This window comes from Cervus elaphus, chromosome 32, assembly GCF_910594005.1.
Source record: "Cervus elaphus chromosome 32, mCerEla1.1, whole genome shotgun sequence".
NCBI classification, from domain to species: Eukaryota; Metazoa; Chordata; class Mammalia; order Artiodactyla; family Cervidae; genus Cervus; species Cervus elaphus.
The window spans coordinates 14,680,479-14,701,157 of NC_057846.1; the positions used below are offsets into that span (position 1 = coordinate 14,680,479).

The 20,679-nt window shown below is 43.9% G+C and overlaps 2 protein-coding genes across 10 annotated transcripts in view; one reads left to right on the forward strand and one right to left on the reverse strand.

Moving 5' to 3' along the window:
* MCPH1 (microcephalin 1) overlaps window positions 1-20,679 on the forward strand; it is a 220,330-nt gene that overhangs the window by 115,642 nt on the left and 84,009 nt on the right. The window lies entirely within an intron of this gene.
* Window positions 1-20,679, reverse strand: part of ANGPT2 (angiopoietin 2) — a 57,002-nt gene that overhangs the window by 22,328 nt on the left and 13,995 nt on the right. The window contains exon 2 of the mRNA XM_043893816.1: window positions 3,173-3,328. Coding sequence (XP_043749751.1) covers window positions 3,173-3,328 — 156 coding nt within the window. The remainder of the gene's footprint in view (window positions 1-3,172; window positions 3,329-20,679) is intronic.

Consider the following 20,679-nt stretch of genomic DNA (forward strand, 5'->3'; position numbering starts at 1 on the left):
AAATGTTACTTATATACCCAGGTATCTTAGTTTGTCATATTTTTCATTTTCAGAAAAGGTTTGTTGTGCTGGAATACTTCAAAGTGTGCTAAATATTTTTTTTTTTTTTGCCATGTTATTTTGGAAAGGATTTAATAGTTCTGGACAGTGGTGTTTGTGTCAAATAATATAATGTTCATTTTCTCGTTCTGCCGTGTTTTGTTGTTGCACACAGTGGAATAATCAGGAGCATAAAATGGTCATATTTGATATGTCAGAGATAGCTGATAAAGTGAGAAGAGGCATTTCCTCTGCTGCCCCCACATCTCTGTGTCAGTGGACAGAGTTTAGAACCACCGGCTTCCATTCTGACAGAGACAGCTCGCTCTTAGCCTAGCATTTCCTTACTTGTGTTCACTTGTTTAGTCTCCCCCACTTTCCTTCTCCATGTCTCTCTTTCCTATTTTAAAAGTCATGTCAGCCCGTCAGGAAACGGGAGCATCAGTATGAAGCAGGAGCTGGCTCTCGCTCTGCGGGCCTTTCTGACACACACCACGTGCAGTATCGCTGTTCCATTGTGCTCCGACAACTTCAAGAATGAATTCTTTCGCCTTTGGCTGCATTTTAGCAGGAAGAGTGCGGTGACTCACGTCCTCTGTGTCATGGTTACTCAGGATGTGACGTCATGTGTTAAGTGTCAGGCAGAATTGTTGGCCGGAATGAGGGTCCTTGAAAGAAGCATTGTTTGCTCGGGGTCTTTGTCATTCATGAACGCCTTGGCATGGCCCCGTCACACGGGTTTAGGGACAGCCTGGTCTTCAAAGCTGGATGCCTTCCTGCCATGACCACTCTTCTGTGCATGAGTAAAGACCCCGGCCAGCCTCAGGGTGTGATTGGATGCTAACACCCGGAATATAGATGAGGCCTACATCTTCTGTGGGCCCGAACATTGTGCGTTGGTTATTGAGAGAAGGGACTGGAAATTCGTCTTTAATTTTGCTCCTAAGGGAGCTCAGTGAGTTCAGGTGGAACTGGAAAGAAAATGGCCTCTAGTATCCGACTAAACACAGTAAGACGGCTGAGCCTAATCAAAGACATCGATTATGTATCGGGGTTGATACATAATTGTTGATACATAATTTGGTTCTTTGATTGAGTAAGATTCAGCAGGGGAGGGGCGACCAATGGGTCCTGACCAATCCAGGACCAATGCGCTGTTTTTCCCATCACTTTTCCAAAGGCCGCCAGCTGCAGGTGACTCTAATAAATTTCCCAGGTCTTGTGGTTGTCTGTTGTGTCTTAAGATCTCAGGCCTCCAGCCATCCCTCACAGTCTGGTTTAATAGTCTCTCACGCTGACAGGCTGGAAGAATCTTCTAATCAAAACCTTCCGTGTTTGAATTTAACCAGCTTCACACAGTAATTGCCCACCAGATACCTGAGTAAGTTGATACATAATCGATGTCTTTGATTAGGCTCAGCCGTCTTATTGTGTTTAGTCGGATATTAGAGGCCATTTTCTTTCCAGCCATCTTCCTATTCTCCTGTTTTCCACCTAGTTTTGCAATAGATTTTTAAAAAATCATGCGACCCAACAAAATCTCATGAAATGCTAGTGAGTCTAACTTATAGAGGACGGCCAAGGTTTCCGTTATTGCTTTGTATCTTATACTTCTTCCTTAGTCTTCTCTGAAACACGAGCAGTGCTGAACTCCAGGTCTTCACGGCTGTACGTGGCTGTCCCTGGTTGAGCCGAGCGGCTCCCTGTCGCAGCGTGTGGACGTCTTACTGCTGTGGCTCTCCTTGTTGCAGGTGGAGCGCAGGCTGCCGGCCTGCGGAGTCTTACCTCCCCTGACCGGGAATTGAACTCATCCCCCGCATTGACAGGCAGAGTCTTACCCACTGCGCCTCCAGGGAAGCCCAGGACTGTTTTCTGAAGGGCTTGATTGCTCATCAGTTGTATTCTCCAAAGGTGGGCGTGTGACTCAAATATTACTAATCTATTTTAATAGTTGACCATGGGTATGTGTATACATTGACTTTTCGATGTTTGTGTCTTAACTTGTTACATTTAATTTACCTGATTTCTCTTATCCTTTATCCCCTCCTGGCTGATGCGGGGCATGTCTTGGTCCTTTAGCTTAAGTAGCACATGAATCATAAGATTATACAGGAATAATATGTCATGGGAACCATTTTCAGTTAAATCTACTTCTTTTTTTTTTTTTGAGCATTTCTTATAACTTCTGGTAGGAAGATACTCCTCATAAGCCTATAAAGAAGTCAGGATTAGAACCCAGCAGGCCATCTTATCAGTGGTGAATCTTGAACTTGGAGCTTCTCCATAGATCCCCCAACAGCACCGTTTCCCCACCTGGACTCTTTGTACTGGGTCATATGTGGCGGGCCATCCAGCATGGCTCCAGACGAACTTCATTCTCTTGTTTTGCTGTTATTCTTCTAATATTTTCATAGTTCATATTCTTTCCTACCATTAATTGATAGCTCATAGAACCTTAAAGCTCACAGGGACCTGGCCAGCTCTCCTGTTCAGAGTCACCGCCTCAGAGGCCTGCGGAAAGCTGGAGCCTCGCTCCGATGCGTCATCGGGTCAGCCGTGGAGCTCAGGTCTTTGGGCTGAAAGTCAAACCATCTCTGTGCCTCAACTGCGCTTCTTGCTCTTCCCTTTGCCGCTTTCTCTGTAAGCTCACACCACAAATCGCATAAGCTCACACCACGAATTGCATAAACTCACATCACATAGACTGTTTTGGCAGTTCTGTGAGCTTTGTGAGCTTAGGTAGCATCTTAACTCGAGAGTTAGGGTTAAGAACCAAGTCTCTAGCACTCTGCCTCAGTGCTCTTCGTGTCTCAAGCGCTCAGAACCGAAGAGCCCGTCTGGGGCCCAGAGCACATCGGCAGGGTGGTGGACACTTACCTTGTGGCGGGTGTGAGTAATGTGAGACTGGTCTGAATGTCCTCAGCAGAATACATGTAATTTATGTCAGCATTAAAAACATACATTTCCTGATTGTAATTTCTATCTAGACACAGATTCTTAACTTCTTATTGAGTCATCCTTCTTTCTGCTTTTCTGGAGCTTTCTCTGCTTCTCCCTCGTGTCATTAGGTAATGATTTTGTGCTAGTTATTTGTCAGTCTGGGCCACTCTGTGTTCCCCGTTTCCCTACTTACTTGGGCTTCAACATCGGTTAACTTCCGGGTCTGCTCTGCAGTTTGATTTAGCAGGTTGGTCCCTATTTCTATCATCACAGCGGTCTGGTTCTGCACCGCATTCTGTTGTATCTCCACCATTTCTTTCTTCATGTTGTCCTGGATGTAATTCTCAAGCTAGAAAAGAGCAAGCGTCAGAAAGACAGTCATTGGTCAAACGATGAGACATTGTATTCCTAATTTGTTTCCCTGCCTTTTAAAACATCTCTTGAAAGACGTGTGCCTTGCTCTGATATGGGGAAATCTTGCTGTTTCTTTATCACTAGCAATAGAAAACAGCATGTTATATTCATTCAAAATCCAGCAGGTCAGTAACAGCATGTGTGGGAGACAGACCATTTAGGCAGCCCTAGAAGTCCACCCCGTGGCAGCAAGGGGTGAAACCACAGCTCAGAGGCGGGCAGGTGACCTGCCATCCGGCGGGAGAGGCCGCGGGCAGGTCAGTGTGTTGGGTTCATGTGACGCAGAAAACAAAAATTTGGTATAAGGAAGCATCGCTGTTTCTAGCATGTTCTAACTGTGGTTTCTTGAAATACAGGCTCTAGAAGACTCTTAAGCTAGAGCATGAGGAAGGACACCTCTTTGGGTTTTCTGGGAAACTCAGCGCCACACTCCATAAAGACCACTACACCCCCCCCCACCACAACTTCCCTCTTACTGAGTTCATCACACGTTAGACCTGTTAAGTTTCTCTGTGGTTTTTCATGGTTTTGTCATTTTCCTGATCAGGCAGACTTAATCATATGCTAGTCTGTTCATCTTGCGTGCCTGTCAGGATTGGTTCTTCTGCCTTGAGTTGCTGTGGACTGTGGGTGGGCCAGTTCATTTTAACATTCGCTTATGTGCAAGAACATCGGGACGCTCATTCATTGCCATGGTATAGATGCCTGTGTCTTTGGCAGTTAAAATACACAGTTAAATACAAATGCAGACCAGCCAGGTGTGTGTGTGAGAAGTCTGTGGGCTCCAGGCTGTGCACAACTGTTCCTCCATTTTCTGTGAACTCTAGGTAAGCTGCTCGGCTTTGGGGGAACCACAGAGTCCTCATATATATAATAGGGTTTCGGTTTGGTCAAGAGGAACATTTCAAGGATTAGTTAAGCTATATTTTTAAAGGCATTGTGCCAAAAGGTCCATAGTCTTTGTTAATTTATTCTTGCCTTTTTCCTCACCCCGCCGCTTAAAAATTGTAACTTTTACAATTTAAATACATGATCTAAAATAACTCATGGATAGAAGTTTGTAATTTCTCCTCCCCTCTCTCTCTTCTTCTCTCTTTCTGCCTGCCTCTCATTCCCCCCCTTCCTCCACTACCATGGGAATAATGGAATTTTTGAGGTTAAAGTTAAAGCTATGTAAATCATCCAGAAGAGTTGTCTTAGTTACTCTTAACACCCAACAAAGATAATATTTAGAAAGACATATTCTGGGAAGTTTGGAACTATTAAAGATACACTCAAGCTGGAGTTTGGTTTAAGTCCATATGCTGAAGTAGTAATTTACAAACTAGTAGAAATAAGTCTTAATCTTCTCGTTGGTTTCTGTAATTAAGAGCTAAATAGAAGCAGGTCTATCTCCCGTCATTCTAAATCACATAACTAGAAGGGGAAAATGGATCCTTAATCGTCCCCTACCCTGACTCTGGAACTAACAAGTCAAACGTGGTTACAGTCACCAAGAGCCACGAGAGGCCTGTTTACAATTCGACATCTGAAAGTCAAGTTGCAATTTAAAATTAGACTCAAGAACTTCAAAAGACATAAAAGACCTAAATTTTTTAAAATAAAATTTCTTAACTTTATGGCCATATCCCTCTGTAAGCTTGAAAACAATAGGATATAAATGCTTTTTAAGTCACTATTTTTCAGCTTTTCTAAGATGACAAAGTCTATGTATGAGGTGTGCACATCTCATGTGTAAAAGTATACATATCAGTGTATGTTAGAGGGGAAATTACAGCTCTATATACGTGTGCGTATATAGATATTATATTTGTAGTGTATACATATATCATATATTTTTATGTATATAATATATGCAACTGTATAAAGTAAAATTCTATATGATACTGACCCAGTTGCTAACTAATTGAAATCTTTGAGAGAAGAGAAAAACAGAAACAGGAATATTCAGTCTTAGATTTTTTTTTTTTGTATTGATTCTCAACAAGTTTTGTGCTTTCACACTTGACTCAGTGAAATTAAGATTATAAGAGAAAAGGGCAATATGACAGTTGTACATATATAATGGAATATTTCCCAGCCATTAAAGAAAAAGAATTTCAGTCAGTTCTAGTGAGGTGAATGAACCCAGGGCCTATTATACATAGTAAAGTAAGGCAGAAAAATAAATACAGTATATTAATGCATATATACATACATATATATATATAAATATGGAATCTAGAAAAATGTTTTTGGTGAGCTATTTGCAAGGAAGGAATAGAGACACAGATGTGGAAAGTGGACTTGTGGACACGGGGAGGGAGAGAGAGTGGAGAAAGGAGCGTCAGCATGCGTGCTCTGTCAGGGGTAGAATGTAGCTGATGAGAAGTTGTGCGGGACAGGAGCCCAGTCTGGCGCTCTGTGCTGACTGCAGGGACAGAACCGGGGAGTGGGGGGAGGAGATGGAGGTATAACTGTGACTGACTCGCACTGTTGTATGGAGGAAACCAACACAACATTGTAAAAAAAAAAAATGTATTTAAGTTAAATTTTAAAAGCATGTAGTTACTCCCCAAAACAAAAGCAAGAGCAACAGTAACACCCAGAGTAACTCTAGTAACTGAAGTCCAGCTGACGCTCATTGGCTGCTCCCATGTCTCGGCTACCGTGCTCACCTCCTTCCAGGGACCCAGGGACCCAGAATCACTCACGCGGGCACTTCTGGACTCTGGAGCAGACTGGTAGTTCAACCCAGAGGCCACACCCCACTTCCTGGCTTTTAACAGCAAAAATGGTACATTCCAAAACTGATGTGAGCCTGCCTTTCAATGTCCAAGATTCTCAGGGCCTTAAAAAAGAGAGGGAGACCACCTACCGTGCAGTTAAGGAAGCTGAAGGGGTCATTTTTACTCACAGAAAAGCCTAGATGTGAAGATTACCAGTGATGATTTTTATCTCCTGGGAGCATCATGACAAAAGAATCTTTTTCACTCCAAAGATTAATAGTAATTTTTAGAGAGAAAGACTCTGAACATTGATTATACAGTATGAAAATTTCCCATTTAACGAAGCCTTTCCCAAAATCAGCAAAGACCAGATCTAGGAATGAAGCAGTTTGGTTGAGCCACGCCGACACCTGTGTTTTAAAAATTCCCATCTCTTGAGGTTGACGGATTAGTTATTTTCTAGTTTATTGCCCCAGTGCATCTTTCTGTTTAGTATCCCCTCTGTTTAATTGCCTTCGACTGAAACCCAGAAATACCGAAATCGGCCCGGCGAAGTTTCACTCTAATGTAAGGAAGTCTTAGCACGAGAAAGCACATGGGACAGATGAGGCCTTTCCTGCCCCTGGCAGCTCGCTGCAGCGGTTCCCGCTCTTGCCATGTGCGCTCGGTTGCTGTTATCAAAACAGTTTCAAGACACCCGAGCCTCCCGAGGGAGGGACGTGGTTCTTTCTCGCTTCGCATGGGTGGCTTCACGCACTCATATTTTGCAGGGATGTTTGACTTTGCCCTCATGCCTGAACACGATTAGGCAGCAGTTCTGATTTGGGGGTCCAAGCGCCTCGGAAAGGTTCCCATTACAAGCTAGAAAGGACTGCGTGGCCGTTCATCATGTCCTCGTTTTCATCGGTGGTCCAAACACGCCTCCAAGTGTGGGTCCTTGAGCTGTTTCTCTTTCCTTCGGATTCCCATGGATTATCCGCACTCAAATTAACATTGTAAGCCTGTTGCTACGTTTATAAGTTGTGTAGATGTTTTGCTTGATATTATTTTTTATTTGAAAAAGAGTTGCACTCCAAACACCATCTTTTAAAAGTTGGCAACACATCGAAATTCAAGCAGCCAGAGGAAAATATTTTAGCAAAACATAGACATATATGTATTGTTTTAATGTGAAATATGTCCAGAGGTTTTTCATTGCTCCCCCAACGTTTGGAAAGATCAGATTTGACAGGAAAAATAAGCCCATTTTCGAAGCAACTCTGGCAGATTGATTACACACCAAAATGTTTTCCTGGCTGTCTTCCTTCTCACCAACATTATCATCATTTTCTTTTTTTTTTTTTTTTTGCACCAAAAGGAAAGTAATCTTGAAATTGGCTGGGGAAAAGAATGCATAGATAGTATACAAAGCCCATCCCTAACTTTGAGATTTTGATGTTGGTCATCACTTCTGTTTTTTAATTTATTTTACTTTTGGCTGCCCTGGGTCTCCATTGCTTTGTGCAGGCTTTCTCTCGTTGCGGCGAGTGGGAACGACTCCCGAGTTTGGTGGTGGCTTCTCTTGTGGTGGAGCGCAGGCTCTCGGCGCACGGCCTAGGTGGTGATGGCACATGGGGTCAGCAGCTGTGGTGCAGGGGCTTAGTGGCTCTGTGGCACGTGGGATCTTCCTGGACTAGGGATCAAACCCATGTCGCCTGCATTGGCAGGTCGATTCTTACCCACTGAGCCACAAGGGACGTCTGATCACTTCTATTTAAACAAAGCTCCATGTCCTGGTGTCTTTTTAGTTCATTAGGTTTTGTCCTTCTGGACGACCTAATCTCCCTAGACAATTAACAAGTAACTTGAGGTTTCCTTGGAAACATTTTGTTCTGTAGCATTTCAATTTAGAAACACGATATTTTAGCTGTTCTCTTTTTCCTATCCAAAAGGATGCTCTTCCTCCCTTGGTAATCCCTCTGACTTGATCCCTTCTTCCCACCCAAGATGTGCCGTCCTCTGTCTTCTAGATTGTCGTGTAGCCCCTAGTTCTGGCCCCGTGATCTGAGAGTCAGCGCTTGCTTCAGGCTCCATCCCCCGCAGCTCCTGTGCCCCCCTGCACCTGGGCCTGTGAGCTGGTGGCAGCACACGCCCTTCCTGACCTGCGCGTAGGCTCCGCGCCTCACCCCCTGCGCACACCTGCCTGGAGGCACCAGACACGGAGGCCACTTCATCCCTCCGACCCGTGTCATCTTTGCAGAAGCCCTTTCCCTTCCTGCAGTCAGCCCCTACACCACTGCACGCTCTCTTCAAAGAGCCCCACATCCTTGCATGTTGCGATTTGATGTTGAAAACGTTTCATTTCTGTCTCCTGGCTGTTTAAATCTCCTCACCCTACAAGTCTGCATTCTTGTTTGCTTGGGATACAGAAATCCTGTAACCACTCTCCAGCCATATGCCCTAGTGACAATGAGCAGAACATTTACTCCTATAATTAGTTTGAAAACTTGAATGCAAGATTATTAAATCCAAGGGTATTCTGTTTGGAAGGCTTCTGACCTAATGTTCTTGGTTCCCTGTCATGAGGAAACCAAAACATCTTTCAAGGTCTTCAGACAGAGAAGTGGCAAAGCTGGGCTTTCCTCTCCCTCCTTATGAGGCTTATTTTATTTTGCTTAGTGTATCTGGAGATCTCACTGGCCAAGCAGTTGCGTCCCTAGCAGAGGTTAAAGGGGAGAGGCTGGGGGATATGGGTCTCAGGCAAACCTTTGTCGCCTCAAACCTTGCAGGGAGCTGGGGGTGAAGGAACGGTCCCGCCCTTCAGAGACAATGTTCAAATGCCCCGTGAGCTGGGAAGTCCTCTTCATATCAATGCCGCACTCGAATCCCTGTCTCCCAGAAGAGCCCACATCAAAGCCACTAGCCTTCCGTCAGCTCCAGAAGTCTCCCTCTGCCCTCCTCGGGCTCCGGGCTCCGGCAGACAGCATGTCAGGGAGGCGGGGCCCTGCAGCACAGGCCTTCTGGGTGGTTGGTAAACAAACCTGCTTGCAGCCACCAAACAACCACGTGGACCCACGCCACAGAAGATCGCTCGAGCACTTCCTGTAACTCATTTGTTCTGGCCTATTTTCCACTTTTTTCTGTTTGTTATTTACGAGTGACATTCTGTTAACCCGATCCTGTGTTTTTAGATAACCCCGTTCCTATTTTCACTACTATAAGGAGACTAAAAGTGTGCCCGGCGCTGCCTGCAAACTGCAAGACACGGTAAGGAGCAGAGCCACACGTACCCGTTGCTGCTGAGCTGAGGGTCACAGCTTGTCCCCCTCCTCCTGGGACAGAGAACGTTGTAATCATCTGAGTGCTCCAGTGTATCTGGGCTTGTATGTCTTCACTTTTATTGTGGGTGTCATTTCGTGTTCGTTTTCGTCATTTAGCTGGGTTTCTTTTATATATATATATATATATATATATATATATGTAACATATACTATCTCTTTGCCTATTCTGTGTTACCCTTACCATCAGTCCAAATTCTAAGAAGAAAATGTATTTTTCCCTTCAGAATATTCCAGTCATTTCCTACCAATAGAAAGGCAGTTTTTCATCAACAGCATCCCTTTTTCAAATATATGCAAGCATAACGAAGCTGGTATAGCAACATAAATTTGTTTGAACATTTCATATGGGAAAAGGGGTCACATTTTACACAAGATGCAGCTGTTAAGAGGGCTTTGAAGATACATGTGTATTTACCCAAATATCTTCAAGAGCCCTGGCTCACAGCACCTTGCAGATACTTGTCGGTCACGGAGCAAATAATATGTAGCAGATCCTGTAAGGTCATGTGTACACTTACAAACAGCAAGAATAGTTACATCACTAACAACTGCAAAATGCTTTTTTACACACATACATATACCTATGCATGTATTTCTTTAATGTCATTTGAGTCTCAAGCTGCCTTGGCTTGAGTTTCCCTAAAGCAGAGCCCACGACAAGCACACTGGCAGGAAGTTTCCTTAGGAAGTGGCCTCAGGGAGCCATCTGGGGGTACAGGCCAGGGAAGCCAGACAGGAAGCTGGTTCACACACGTGGACTCCCTTGAACACCACGGCGGCCCCTGGTGAGAAGACCCACAGGCCCTTCTGAGGGCCCCCAGGAAATGCATTTCAGACCTTTCCGCCTGGGTTAAGCACTCCCATCCCGCTGCAGGCTGCACTGCAGGGCCCCGAGGATGCGCTGGAGGTTGGGCAGGAAGCTGGGTCTGTGGGACTAACGCCCACTGACTGCTCCCCGGGGAACTGCCTGGACGAGGGGGGCCCAGAGGACCAGCCAAGGCCTACAGAGTGGTCCCTGGTAGCGGGGGCACCCCCAGGCCTCACTCACAGAGCAGAAACCCCAGGAGGAGCACTCACATGTCTCCCCGAGGCCTGTGGACCCAACTCTGCTGTGACACAGGTGAGGGGCTCGAGGCCCAGGTCGTGTGGGATCGTAGGGTTGCAGCCCTGACCTGCGGTTTGGTGGTGGTGCTGAAGAAACAGCTGTCGTGAAAGCAGCCCTTCTGAAAAGGGCAGTGTTGCTAACAGATTAGAGAAAGGCTGGGGCTGGAGACCAAATCGAGGCCACGATCACCTGTGCCGAAGATCAAGCAGGAGCTCAACAGACTCGAGCAGTCAGAGAACTTCCCTCTGACCTCAGCAAGTGCTCCCAAGCTCCCAGCAACCACACCCAAGACAACCTGCTGACTCCTGCCAACTTTGGTCTGGTTTCTGGTTCCTGGGCTCTTTTGTTCTCAGCCTGGGAGATGCAAGTGATGCTTCCTACAGAGATGCAAAGAGAACATACAATTATTCTTTCCTTTGTAAAAGGAATTGTTGATTATTACAATGGGAAATTCATTGAAATTCAGCTCTGGGAAAGAGATTTGATGATACCACTCTAATGGCAGAAAGTGAAGAGGAACTAAAGAGCCTCTTGATGAGGATGAAAAAGAAGAGTGAAGAAACTCTCATTGGCTTAAAACTCAGCATTCACAAAACTAAGATCATAGCACCTGGTCCCATCACTTCATGGCAAATAGAAGGGGAGAAAGTGGAAACAGTGACAGATTTTATTTTCTTGGGCTCCAGAATCACTGCAGACAGTGACTGCAGCCATGAAGTTGACACTTACTCCTTGAAAGAGCTATGAAAAACAGCTGAACAGTGTATTAAAAGGCAGAGACATCACTTTGCTGACAGAAGCCCGTCTAGTGAAAGCTATGGTTTTTCCAGTAGTCATGTACAGATGTGAGAGTTGGACCATAAAGAAAGCCAAGTGCTGAAGAATTGATGTTTGAACTCTGGTGCTGGAGAAGACTCCTGGGAATCCCTTGGGCTGCAAGGAGATCAAATCAGTTGATCCTAAAGGAAATTAACCCTGAATACTCATTGGACAGAATGATGCTGAAGCTCCAATAATGTTGGTCACCAATGGGAAGAGCTGAGTCATTGGAAAAGACCCTGATGCTAGGAGATGCTAGGAAAGATTGAGGGCAGGAGGAGAAGGGGATGACAGAGGATGAGATGGTTGGATGACCTCGTTAACTCAATGGACATGATTTTGAGCAAACTCTGGGATATAGTGAAAGACAGGGAATCCTGGAGTGCTTCAGTACATAGGGTCCCAAAGAGTTAGAGACGACTGACTGACCGAGCACACACATACTAGGGATTTGTTTTTCAGTGATTCTAAAACACTTGCCTTCGAAAATTATGATGCCACCAAGAAAAAAGTGAAGTGAGTCAGTACTTCAGTGTCTTTCTTTGGCAGGCAGAACCTTTGAAACATTATCTGTCTCTCTCTCTATATATATATTCATGAACATGTATATTAATATAAACACATCCTCACATGTGGAGATAAATGTAGATGTAGATATATCCATCCATTGTCACCTCTCTGTGGGGTGATAGACCTTTAAACACCATGTGGAAATCAGTGACATTGTTGAACTCCCTAGAATATGAGTGAGGATTCTAGGACCTGCATCCCAGTGCTAACTGGTATTGGAGTGAAAAAACCCTGGAGACCCAATGCCCAGTCCGGGACTCTTACCACTCCACTGGTGTACCTGTCCACCCCTGAAAACTTTGTTACTAAGCATTTAGCAATATTACTTTTCACTTCTGGGAGGAAGTATTCAGATCGCAAATGTTATTTGTGTCTTATCTGTTTCCTTTCTGCTCTTTCTGTATCATGTGGGTTTGCAAAACTCCTGGGTAGCTTTCTAGAGAGATCATCTTTGCAGCAGGCTTTTTTTTTTTTTTTAACATGAAATAAATGTGCACCGCCACAATTACCATGCTAGACGGCTACGAAAGAGGCAAGACTAGAGGCATTTAAATGATTTTTGTCTAGAAGATACCTTCAAGACAAACTAGCTCTTTATAAGGAAGGCAGGAAGCTTGTGTTGTTTCTTTAAAAGAAGGGGGTGGTGGGAATGCAGATGGGAATGCTTGAGAATCTCAGAACCGGGCCCTCACGCCCCGCTGAGAGCCACACAGCAGAACAGACCCCGGCCAAGCCTTTCTGCTGCTTTATCTCCTCTGCTAGCGAACCAAAAGGTGGAGGGAATTCCAACAGAGAGAATTCCAGGACGGTTTTGGAAGGTGCCCAGAATACACTGGATTAATTTGCATGAAAGCTTAGTGATCAAGTATTCCCTCCCTTGTATATGAGATGTACTACTGAGCCACCATCAGCAGGAATGTGTTCTTGACGGTGTTTTCTCGGTATGCCTGATAGCTCTCTTCTGAACCGTTTGTATTCTCTTGCCCAGACACCATTCTATCTACTTTACGGTGAATTTGAATAAGTAGATTCAACATACATTTGTTTGCATAATGTCTCCACTGATTGACGCCTCTCTGAGCCGAGTGTGTGTGACGGTGCCCTGTCTGTGGCGGGGAGGAGCTGATGGCCGTCATTCAGCATCACGCTTTGCTCACAGTTGCTGCAGTAACGACGCTGGGAAATATTTAAACAAGTGTGTTCCCTTCATTTTGCTCTTAATGTTCATAAAGTTATAGCTGCAGCTTCTTGAATTTTATGATTTTATAGCAGCCAAAGCTCATGCTTTCCTGGATCATTAAGGAGGAAAAGTTTACCTCTTCTATTAGATTATCTCTAATTTGACCTCTGGTTAAGTCCTCTCAAGGGTTTAAAGCTATAAAAGTTTTCATATTTTTATATTTATTTACATAATTCAGTGGCCTGTGTGCACATACTTTAGGAAATTACGTACTTAACTTGCCTGTGCTTTGCAGAAGCAAAGCAACCTACAAGTGAGCAATTCTTGTTTTAAACTCACATTAGAAGTAGAAATTATTTGTTTAATTAGGCTTTGTTTTTCAGATTAATCTCTAAAGCTGTAATGCATACTTTAAGCATTTTAACAACTTATTTTAAACCTGATCAACATTAAAAAATGTTTTTTGCCTAATCAAAAGCAATGCAACAAAAGCAGAACAATATTCAGTACCCAGGCTAGGTGGCAAATAGAATACTATGTTGTTGTTTTTTATTTACTAATTATAACTCAACTCTTGCTCTGAAATTTGATAAGAAATGTATGAAGTATTTGCCAAAGTATTTACTGTTAACCACTGAAATGTCTGCTAATGCTGCTGGCACTGCGGTTCACTCCGGGAGGCCACAGGGAGACTTGACACGCGTCCCACTTCTGGCTGTGGCTCCCAGACCTTCAGGGCTGTGGACAGCTGCAGCCTTCCCCAAGGGGAGAAGCTCCACCAGGAACTGCGGATTGTGACTATGACCTTGGACAAATCAGTGAGCTTCTAATTATGTCTTCCACGGCCTCCAGACCCAAAATAAGAGAGTGTCTTGCTACAAAATACATGTTTTATCAAACATCTCTCTTAAAAATACCAGTTCTAGGAATGATGTTGTTTCTGACTCATTTTTAGAGGGGAGTTTGTTTCAGTCTTTTGTTTCAGGGCATGTCATTCATTCACTACTTTCCCTCCAATGCGTAAGAATAGAGATGGCAAAATTTGGCCATAAAGTGAGAATGTTATTGCTTCAGATGAAGTTTAATTGCACATTATTATACTTCTACATGATTAAGTACTTACCATTCTAAAGAAATTGTGCAATAAAATTTCACTCTAAGAAGGAATCCATTTAAATAAAGACACCCTTAAGGTGTCATAAACTGACTTGCTGTATAACATCTCAAATCATGAGAATTTGAAATGTTTTGTGACCAAGTGGCTCAGATGGTAAAGAGTGTGCCTGCAGTGTGGGAGACCCGGGTTCGATCCCTGGGTCAGGACGATCCCCTGGAGAAGGAAATAGCAACCCACTCCAGTACTCTTGCCTGGAAAATCCCGTGGATGGAGGAGCCTGGCAGGCTACAGTCCATGGGGTCGCAAAGAGTCGGACACGACTGAGCGACTTCACTTTTTCTTTCTTTCTTTCTTTCATAAGATACCAAATCGAAACTGCTAAATGACATTCCTTGATGAGCACTTTTTGCTGCTTCTTGTCCGCAACAGAATTATTATTTTGACTTATAAATACGGTTCCTTGGGACTGGTTTGATGTGTTAGTCCACTACAACTCAATTTTTTTTAAATAACTTAGCAGATTGCTGGTAAAGTTAAATGCTGTCACAGGCAGTCTGTGGAGCAAAAGAAGCCCACACAGAAGAGTACTTACTATATGATCTGATTTATATCAAATTTAAAAACAGACCAAACTACTGATGATGACAAAAGTCAAAATACTGACTTCTGGTTGGCATGTGTTTAGGAAAGTACAGGAGGAGTTATCAATGAGGAAGGAGTATGAGGGAACGTGCTGGGTGCGGGAAATGTTTTATATCCTGATCCCTGTGCCAGTTACACAAGTAAATTCATATTTTAAGGATTCGTGAAGCTATGAATTTAAGGTTAGTACACTTTATATACTTCCTGTGTTTTAGACCTCAATGAAAATATTTTTAAAGGAAAGATATTAAAAACAAAATATTTAATAAATTTTGCCATGACATTATGGCCCTTGTTACTATGAGTGATTTTATTTACCTCTGCCTGCAGCTTTCATCCGGTTATACCACTTAACAAAATGAACTTTGGAAAAGTGGTTTTAAAGTGACTGTCTGCAGAGAGCTGTAGATAGAGGGTTAAAAGCATTCAGTTAGGTAAATTAGTAATTTAACATTCTGAAACTTGATTCTTTCCGGATCAAGCATAAAAGGCATTTGCTCTTGGAAGACCAAGAAAGAATTCATGCAGTTCCCATTAGTCTAAAAATATATAATAAATAAATAAATGTCTGAGTCATGGGTTGCATTTTGATGGAGTTCAGTGCATCAAGTGTAGCAAGAAAATGATTTATCCTTTCACTAGCTGTGCTAGCCATTGACGAGAATACAAAATTGCTTTGAGAAAAGTAAAATAAATGAACTCATCTATTGAATTTAATCATATTTTGAGTATTCCAATTCCAGTGGCTCTTGCTTTTGAGCAGCATTATAAAAACTTGAATAAAGTAACTTAGTTCTTGTTGGATTCAGGTTGGGAAGAAGTTATATGTGTGACTGTCGAAGCCATTTGTGGGTCATCCTTATAGATCAGGTTTGGGGACTCAGACGTACCTGAGTGTGAGTCCTAGCTCAGCTGCACGCTAGCCATCAGGTCAGTTTGTTTAACCTCAGATTTCTCACTGGTAATAAGGGCCTTTTGTGCTATGTTAGTCTGAAAATTAAATGGGACAAATGAATCAGGGTTCCCAAACTGTGTGCCAATCCACCCTGGGTCCCTGCAACAAACTCCTAAGAACTCTGGAGATAGTTTACATATTCCAGGGCAATCTCACAGTATTTAACATCTGTCAGTTACTGGAAGAAATAGTAGCTCAAAGGAGCTCGGTTTCAACACTGTTAGATTGTACCATTCAGCAAAGCTGGGATTTTGGTGGTTGCTGTTGTTAAAAAGCAAGTACTGTACAAAAATCAGTATGGAACTTGAAATGGGAGTGATGGTGTCCAGTCTGATTCCACAGTTTGAGAAGATGGGAGGTGCTAACCGGCAAACATATTCCATAAATAATTGGGGTTACTTAAGTTTTAGAACACCTTATATAGGACCTTGTATTTGACAGGGGGTAAGCTCAATCCACCCTTTTCCTTCCCTTCCCAATCCAGATATTACCTTTAATTGCTACCTCTATGATTTGATTATGTTTACTGGAAAACCAGTAAACGAAAAAGAGCGAGTATATCATGTAAGATCTTCACTAAGAAGTATAGCGGAATATCTTCCCAACTTTAAAAACCGTTAAGAAAAACAGCCACGCTTCTTGCAAGGCCGTGTTGAGCACAGTGTCTCTTTTCAGGCGAACAACTTTTATAAGCTTAGTGCACTTGAGGAGAAACGTTCCTAGCGCAGCATGCATGTGCTCCGTGGGGCAGCACAGTTGCCTCAGGCCGATGTGTTTTTGGTGGTGCAGTGGAAGTACAGACCGTGTGCCAGTTTCACAAAAGTACTGTGGTTCGTTTCTGCATGTAATTTATAGTTTGCATGCTTGCCATCCTCACTTGTTCAAAGTTGAACGAGTTTTATAGCATACAGAGAAGCCAAATTTACTTGAACACCAAAGCAATTTGGGAAATAAATTTTCAGTGTGATTCTTCAAATGCTTGTGGTAAAAGTACAAGGGATTTGAATCGTTTTCCCATAATTAGTTTCAGTTCTGTAGGTCTGCCCCTCTCCCTAACCCTATGACTTTGCATGTGTGTCTGTTCCAGTGGAAGCTAGTGGAAAATTCCTATCCCCTTTCGTTCTACTGCCACGAGTTATAAAAAGCATGTCATTCAGAATCGACTTTTTCTTCTGCGTGCTTGAATTTTTACTCACAACTTGAAAGACAAAAAATAATAATTTCAAGAGATATTTCTCTATCAATGAGATAAGGGTCCACAGCATCACTTTAGGCCACCGTAGAATGCTGACTCACTCTGCTTCACCATCGGATATTTATATGAGCCAGCGCTTTGGGAGGAATAGTATATGACAACGTGCCTTGTCTTTTTCGGAGCCTCATGACACTCATTCACACAAGTCACTTAAGATCCTCTTCTCATTGACTAATCAGTGGGAACAACAAGCAAGTGGGGACAGGGAGTGAGGAGGTAAACAAGTGTGAATGAGGGGTGAGGGCTTACACAAGTGGTGGGGGTGAGACAAGAGAGCTCAGACAGGAAGTGGGAATGAGGGCTGAGGGCTCAGACAGGAAGTAGGGATGAGGAGTGAGGGGCAAGTGGGAAGTGGGAATGAGGGGGTGAGAATTCACACAGGAATTGAGGATGAGGGGTGAGGGCTCACACAGAAAGAAGGAATAAAGAGCAAGGGCTCACCCAGGAAATGGGAATGAGGGGTGATAGTTCGCAAAGAAAGTGGCAGTGAGGAGTGAGGATTCACACAGGAAATGAGGCTGAGGGGTGAGGGCTCACACAGGAAGTGGGGATAAGGGGTGAGGATTCACACAGGAAATGAAGCTGAGGGGTGAGGGTACACACAGGAAGTGGGGGTGAGGGGTGAGGATTCACACAGGAAATGAAGCTGAGGGGTGAGGGTACACACAGAAAGTGGAATGAGGGGTGAGGGTGCACACAGGAAGCAGAGATGAGGAGTGAGGGGCAAATGGGAAATGAGAGTAAGGGGTGGGGGGGTCTAGGAAGTAGCAATGAGGTGGGGAGTATAAGAAGTGGGATGAGGGACAAGGACTCACACAGGAAGTGGGGATGAGTGCAGAAGGTTCACACAGGAAGAAGGGAACAGCGGCAGAAGTTTTCCTATTGTTAGAGTTCATTTGTTTGTTTCAATCAAATTATGAGTCATCTTATCCCCATTTTTTAACCAAAAATCCCTGTGGTCACTGCTGTGATTTGGTCTTGACTCCCACCAGCCAGTTTAATTTTATCAGTGGTGGTGAATTCTTGAAGGCTTCCCTCAGTTGTAGAAATCTGGTTTCAAATTAACATGGTCCACATGCCAGCTTAAACTTTGTGGCTTAGCGTCTTTGCTGAGTCCCCTCAGCAGAAGGACCTACACTGGAGTTTTGGCTGCTCTTTGGGAATCAAATTATGAGTTAGTTCTGCTGGAATCTTGGCCTTCTCCTGGAGAGACTGTAGGAGCACTTTGGCTTACAGAGGCCAAAGTTAGAACTTAAGTGAAGGTTTTTTTGAAGTTGCCTATCCTGCATCCCAACACTTTCAGGTGGTATGTGCAGACCTCTTTTAATTGTTCCTGAACCTCTAAACCATTGGTCTTCTGGAGTGTGATTGGCTTTGTGGGGAAAGTCCATGTTAGCCTTGGAGACATCCTGGAAATGACAGTGGTAAACTCAGCACTAGGGCATGAACCCTCATCTCAGTCCTTCTCCCCCATGGCCACTTGCTCTTCTCTGGCCAACCTCAGGGAAGCAGCTCTGGGTTTTTGATGGCCCCATTGCTATGGTCTCCGTGGTCCCCATAACTGCTCAAAAAGCAAAATCAGTCTACCCATACCCAGAGAGGAGCTGATAGGCACCATGGTGCAGAAAGTGTAACTAATGGGTTTTCACAATGATGACCGTATCATATATTTGAAGCATAATACCATCTAGAAAGGGCTTCCCAGGTGGTGCCAGTGTAAAGAATCCCCCTGCCAGTGCAGGTAGATGTAAGAGATGTGGGTTCAATCTCTGGATCAGGAAGATCTCCTGGAGGAGAGCACGGCAACCCACTTCAGTATTCTTGACTAAAGAATCCCATGGACAGAGGAACCTGATGGCCTGCAATTCATAGGTTCGCACAGAGTCAGACACAACTGAGGCGACTTAGCACTCATGTACCACCTAGAGAAATTTGGAAAGGAAAAATCCTGGTGCTCCCAGAAGCAAGCACCAACCTGGAAACTGTTTTGTTTAGAACTGTCCCTCTCTGATGCTGAAAAAGGTGTTGTCAGGGGAGAGGTGAAGGTAAGGCCAGAAGAGGTGATGAGTCATATCAGTCAGACCTGTGTTTTATACCCAGATTTTCTCTTCCATTGAATGTTTACACAGCTCCTTCTTTCCTAGTTGTCTGCTATAGTTATTTCATTATCTCCATGTTAGCCTCCCATTGAAACCTCAGTTTAATATATATTATGTTTGACCAGTCCTTAAAGTATTCCTCAGAAGTCCGTCCTGGGCACCTCAGGAACAACACCAAGACCACTCTGCAATGTATTTTCTGTAGAGTAGATTCTATTAGATGGTAGATTAGTCCTGAAAATCATTCAAGGAAGCTTTAAGTCAGTTCAACTGTATAGATTCCAAAGATACAAGAAAGATAATACAGTACCCAATTCGAGGTCTGTCCAGTTAAGTGTTGACATCCATAAGGAAGACAAGTGTCCATCTACAGTAGTACAGTAGGCACATTACTGGTGTCAGGCTCATATAGTGGAATACTGCACAGTGATGGAATAGGGCAAATTTTGATACATTAAAAAACATGAATGAATCACAGAAATTAAAAAAAAAAAGACCAACAAAGAATATATACTGTATTCCAACTAGGTGAAGTACAAAAGTTAGCAAAAGTAAAATTAACCTATAGTGGCAAAAGGCAGAATGGAGACCAGCCTGGAGATGGGGGCTGGGGGGATGCCAAGTGGGAGGGGCAGGAGGGCACCACCTGGTGGTCATTACACAGCTTTGTATTGTTGTTCAGTCACTAAGTCGTGCCCGACTGTTTGTAACACCCTATGACTGCAGCCAGGCTTCCTTGTCCTTCACCGTCTCCTGGAGCTTGCTCAGACTCATGTCCATTGAGTCAGTGATGCCATCCAACCATCTCATCCTCTGTTGTCGCCTTCTCTTCCTGCCCTCAGTCTTTCCCACCACCAGGGTCTTTTCCAGTGAGTCAGTTCTTTGCATCAGGTGGCCAAAGTATTGGAGCTTCAGCTTCAGCATCAGTCCTTCCCATGAATATTCAGGATTGACTTCTTATAGGATGGACTGGTTGTATCTCCCTGCAGTCCAAGGAACTCTCAAGAGTCTTCTCCAACACCACAGTCAGAAGCATCGATTCTTGGGCGCTCAGCTTTCTTTACGGTCCAGCTCTCACATCCACACGTGACCACTGGGAAAACCACTGCCTACTGTGTTCTCACACAGCTATGTATATATGTCACCATCAGGTTATACGCTTGCTTCAGACTTGGTCATTCTATTCTAAGTCACACCTAAAAACATAAGTGCTGGACTCCATAAAACCGAGATAGCTCAAGAGTCAGAGGCGTGTCTAAGCAAGCGTCGGAATAAATGAAAAGCAAGGACTTCCCTGATCCAGTCTTGCATTTGGGGGAGCAGAGGTGTATGTGTGAATGGACTGAGTTCCTGCTCTTCACAGCTTCTTACTTTGCCCACCCCTTACTCCTACAGGGCTGTTTTGGGAAGGGTCACATTTCAGTTTTACACCTTCACTTGTTTATTCATGAGTCCCTCCCTCTGTCTGCAAACAGAGCCAAGTGTGTGCCACTGTCTGCAGATGCAGCAGCTGCCA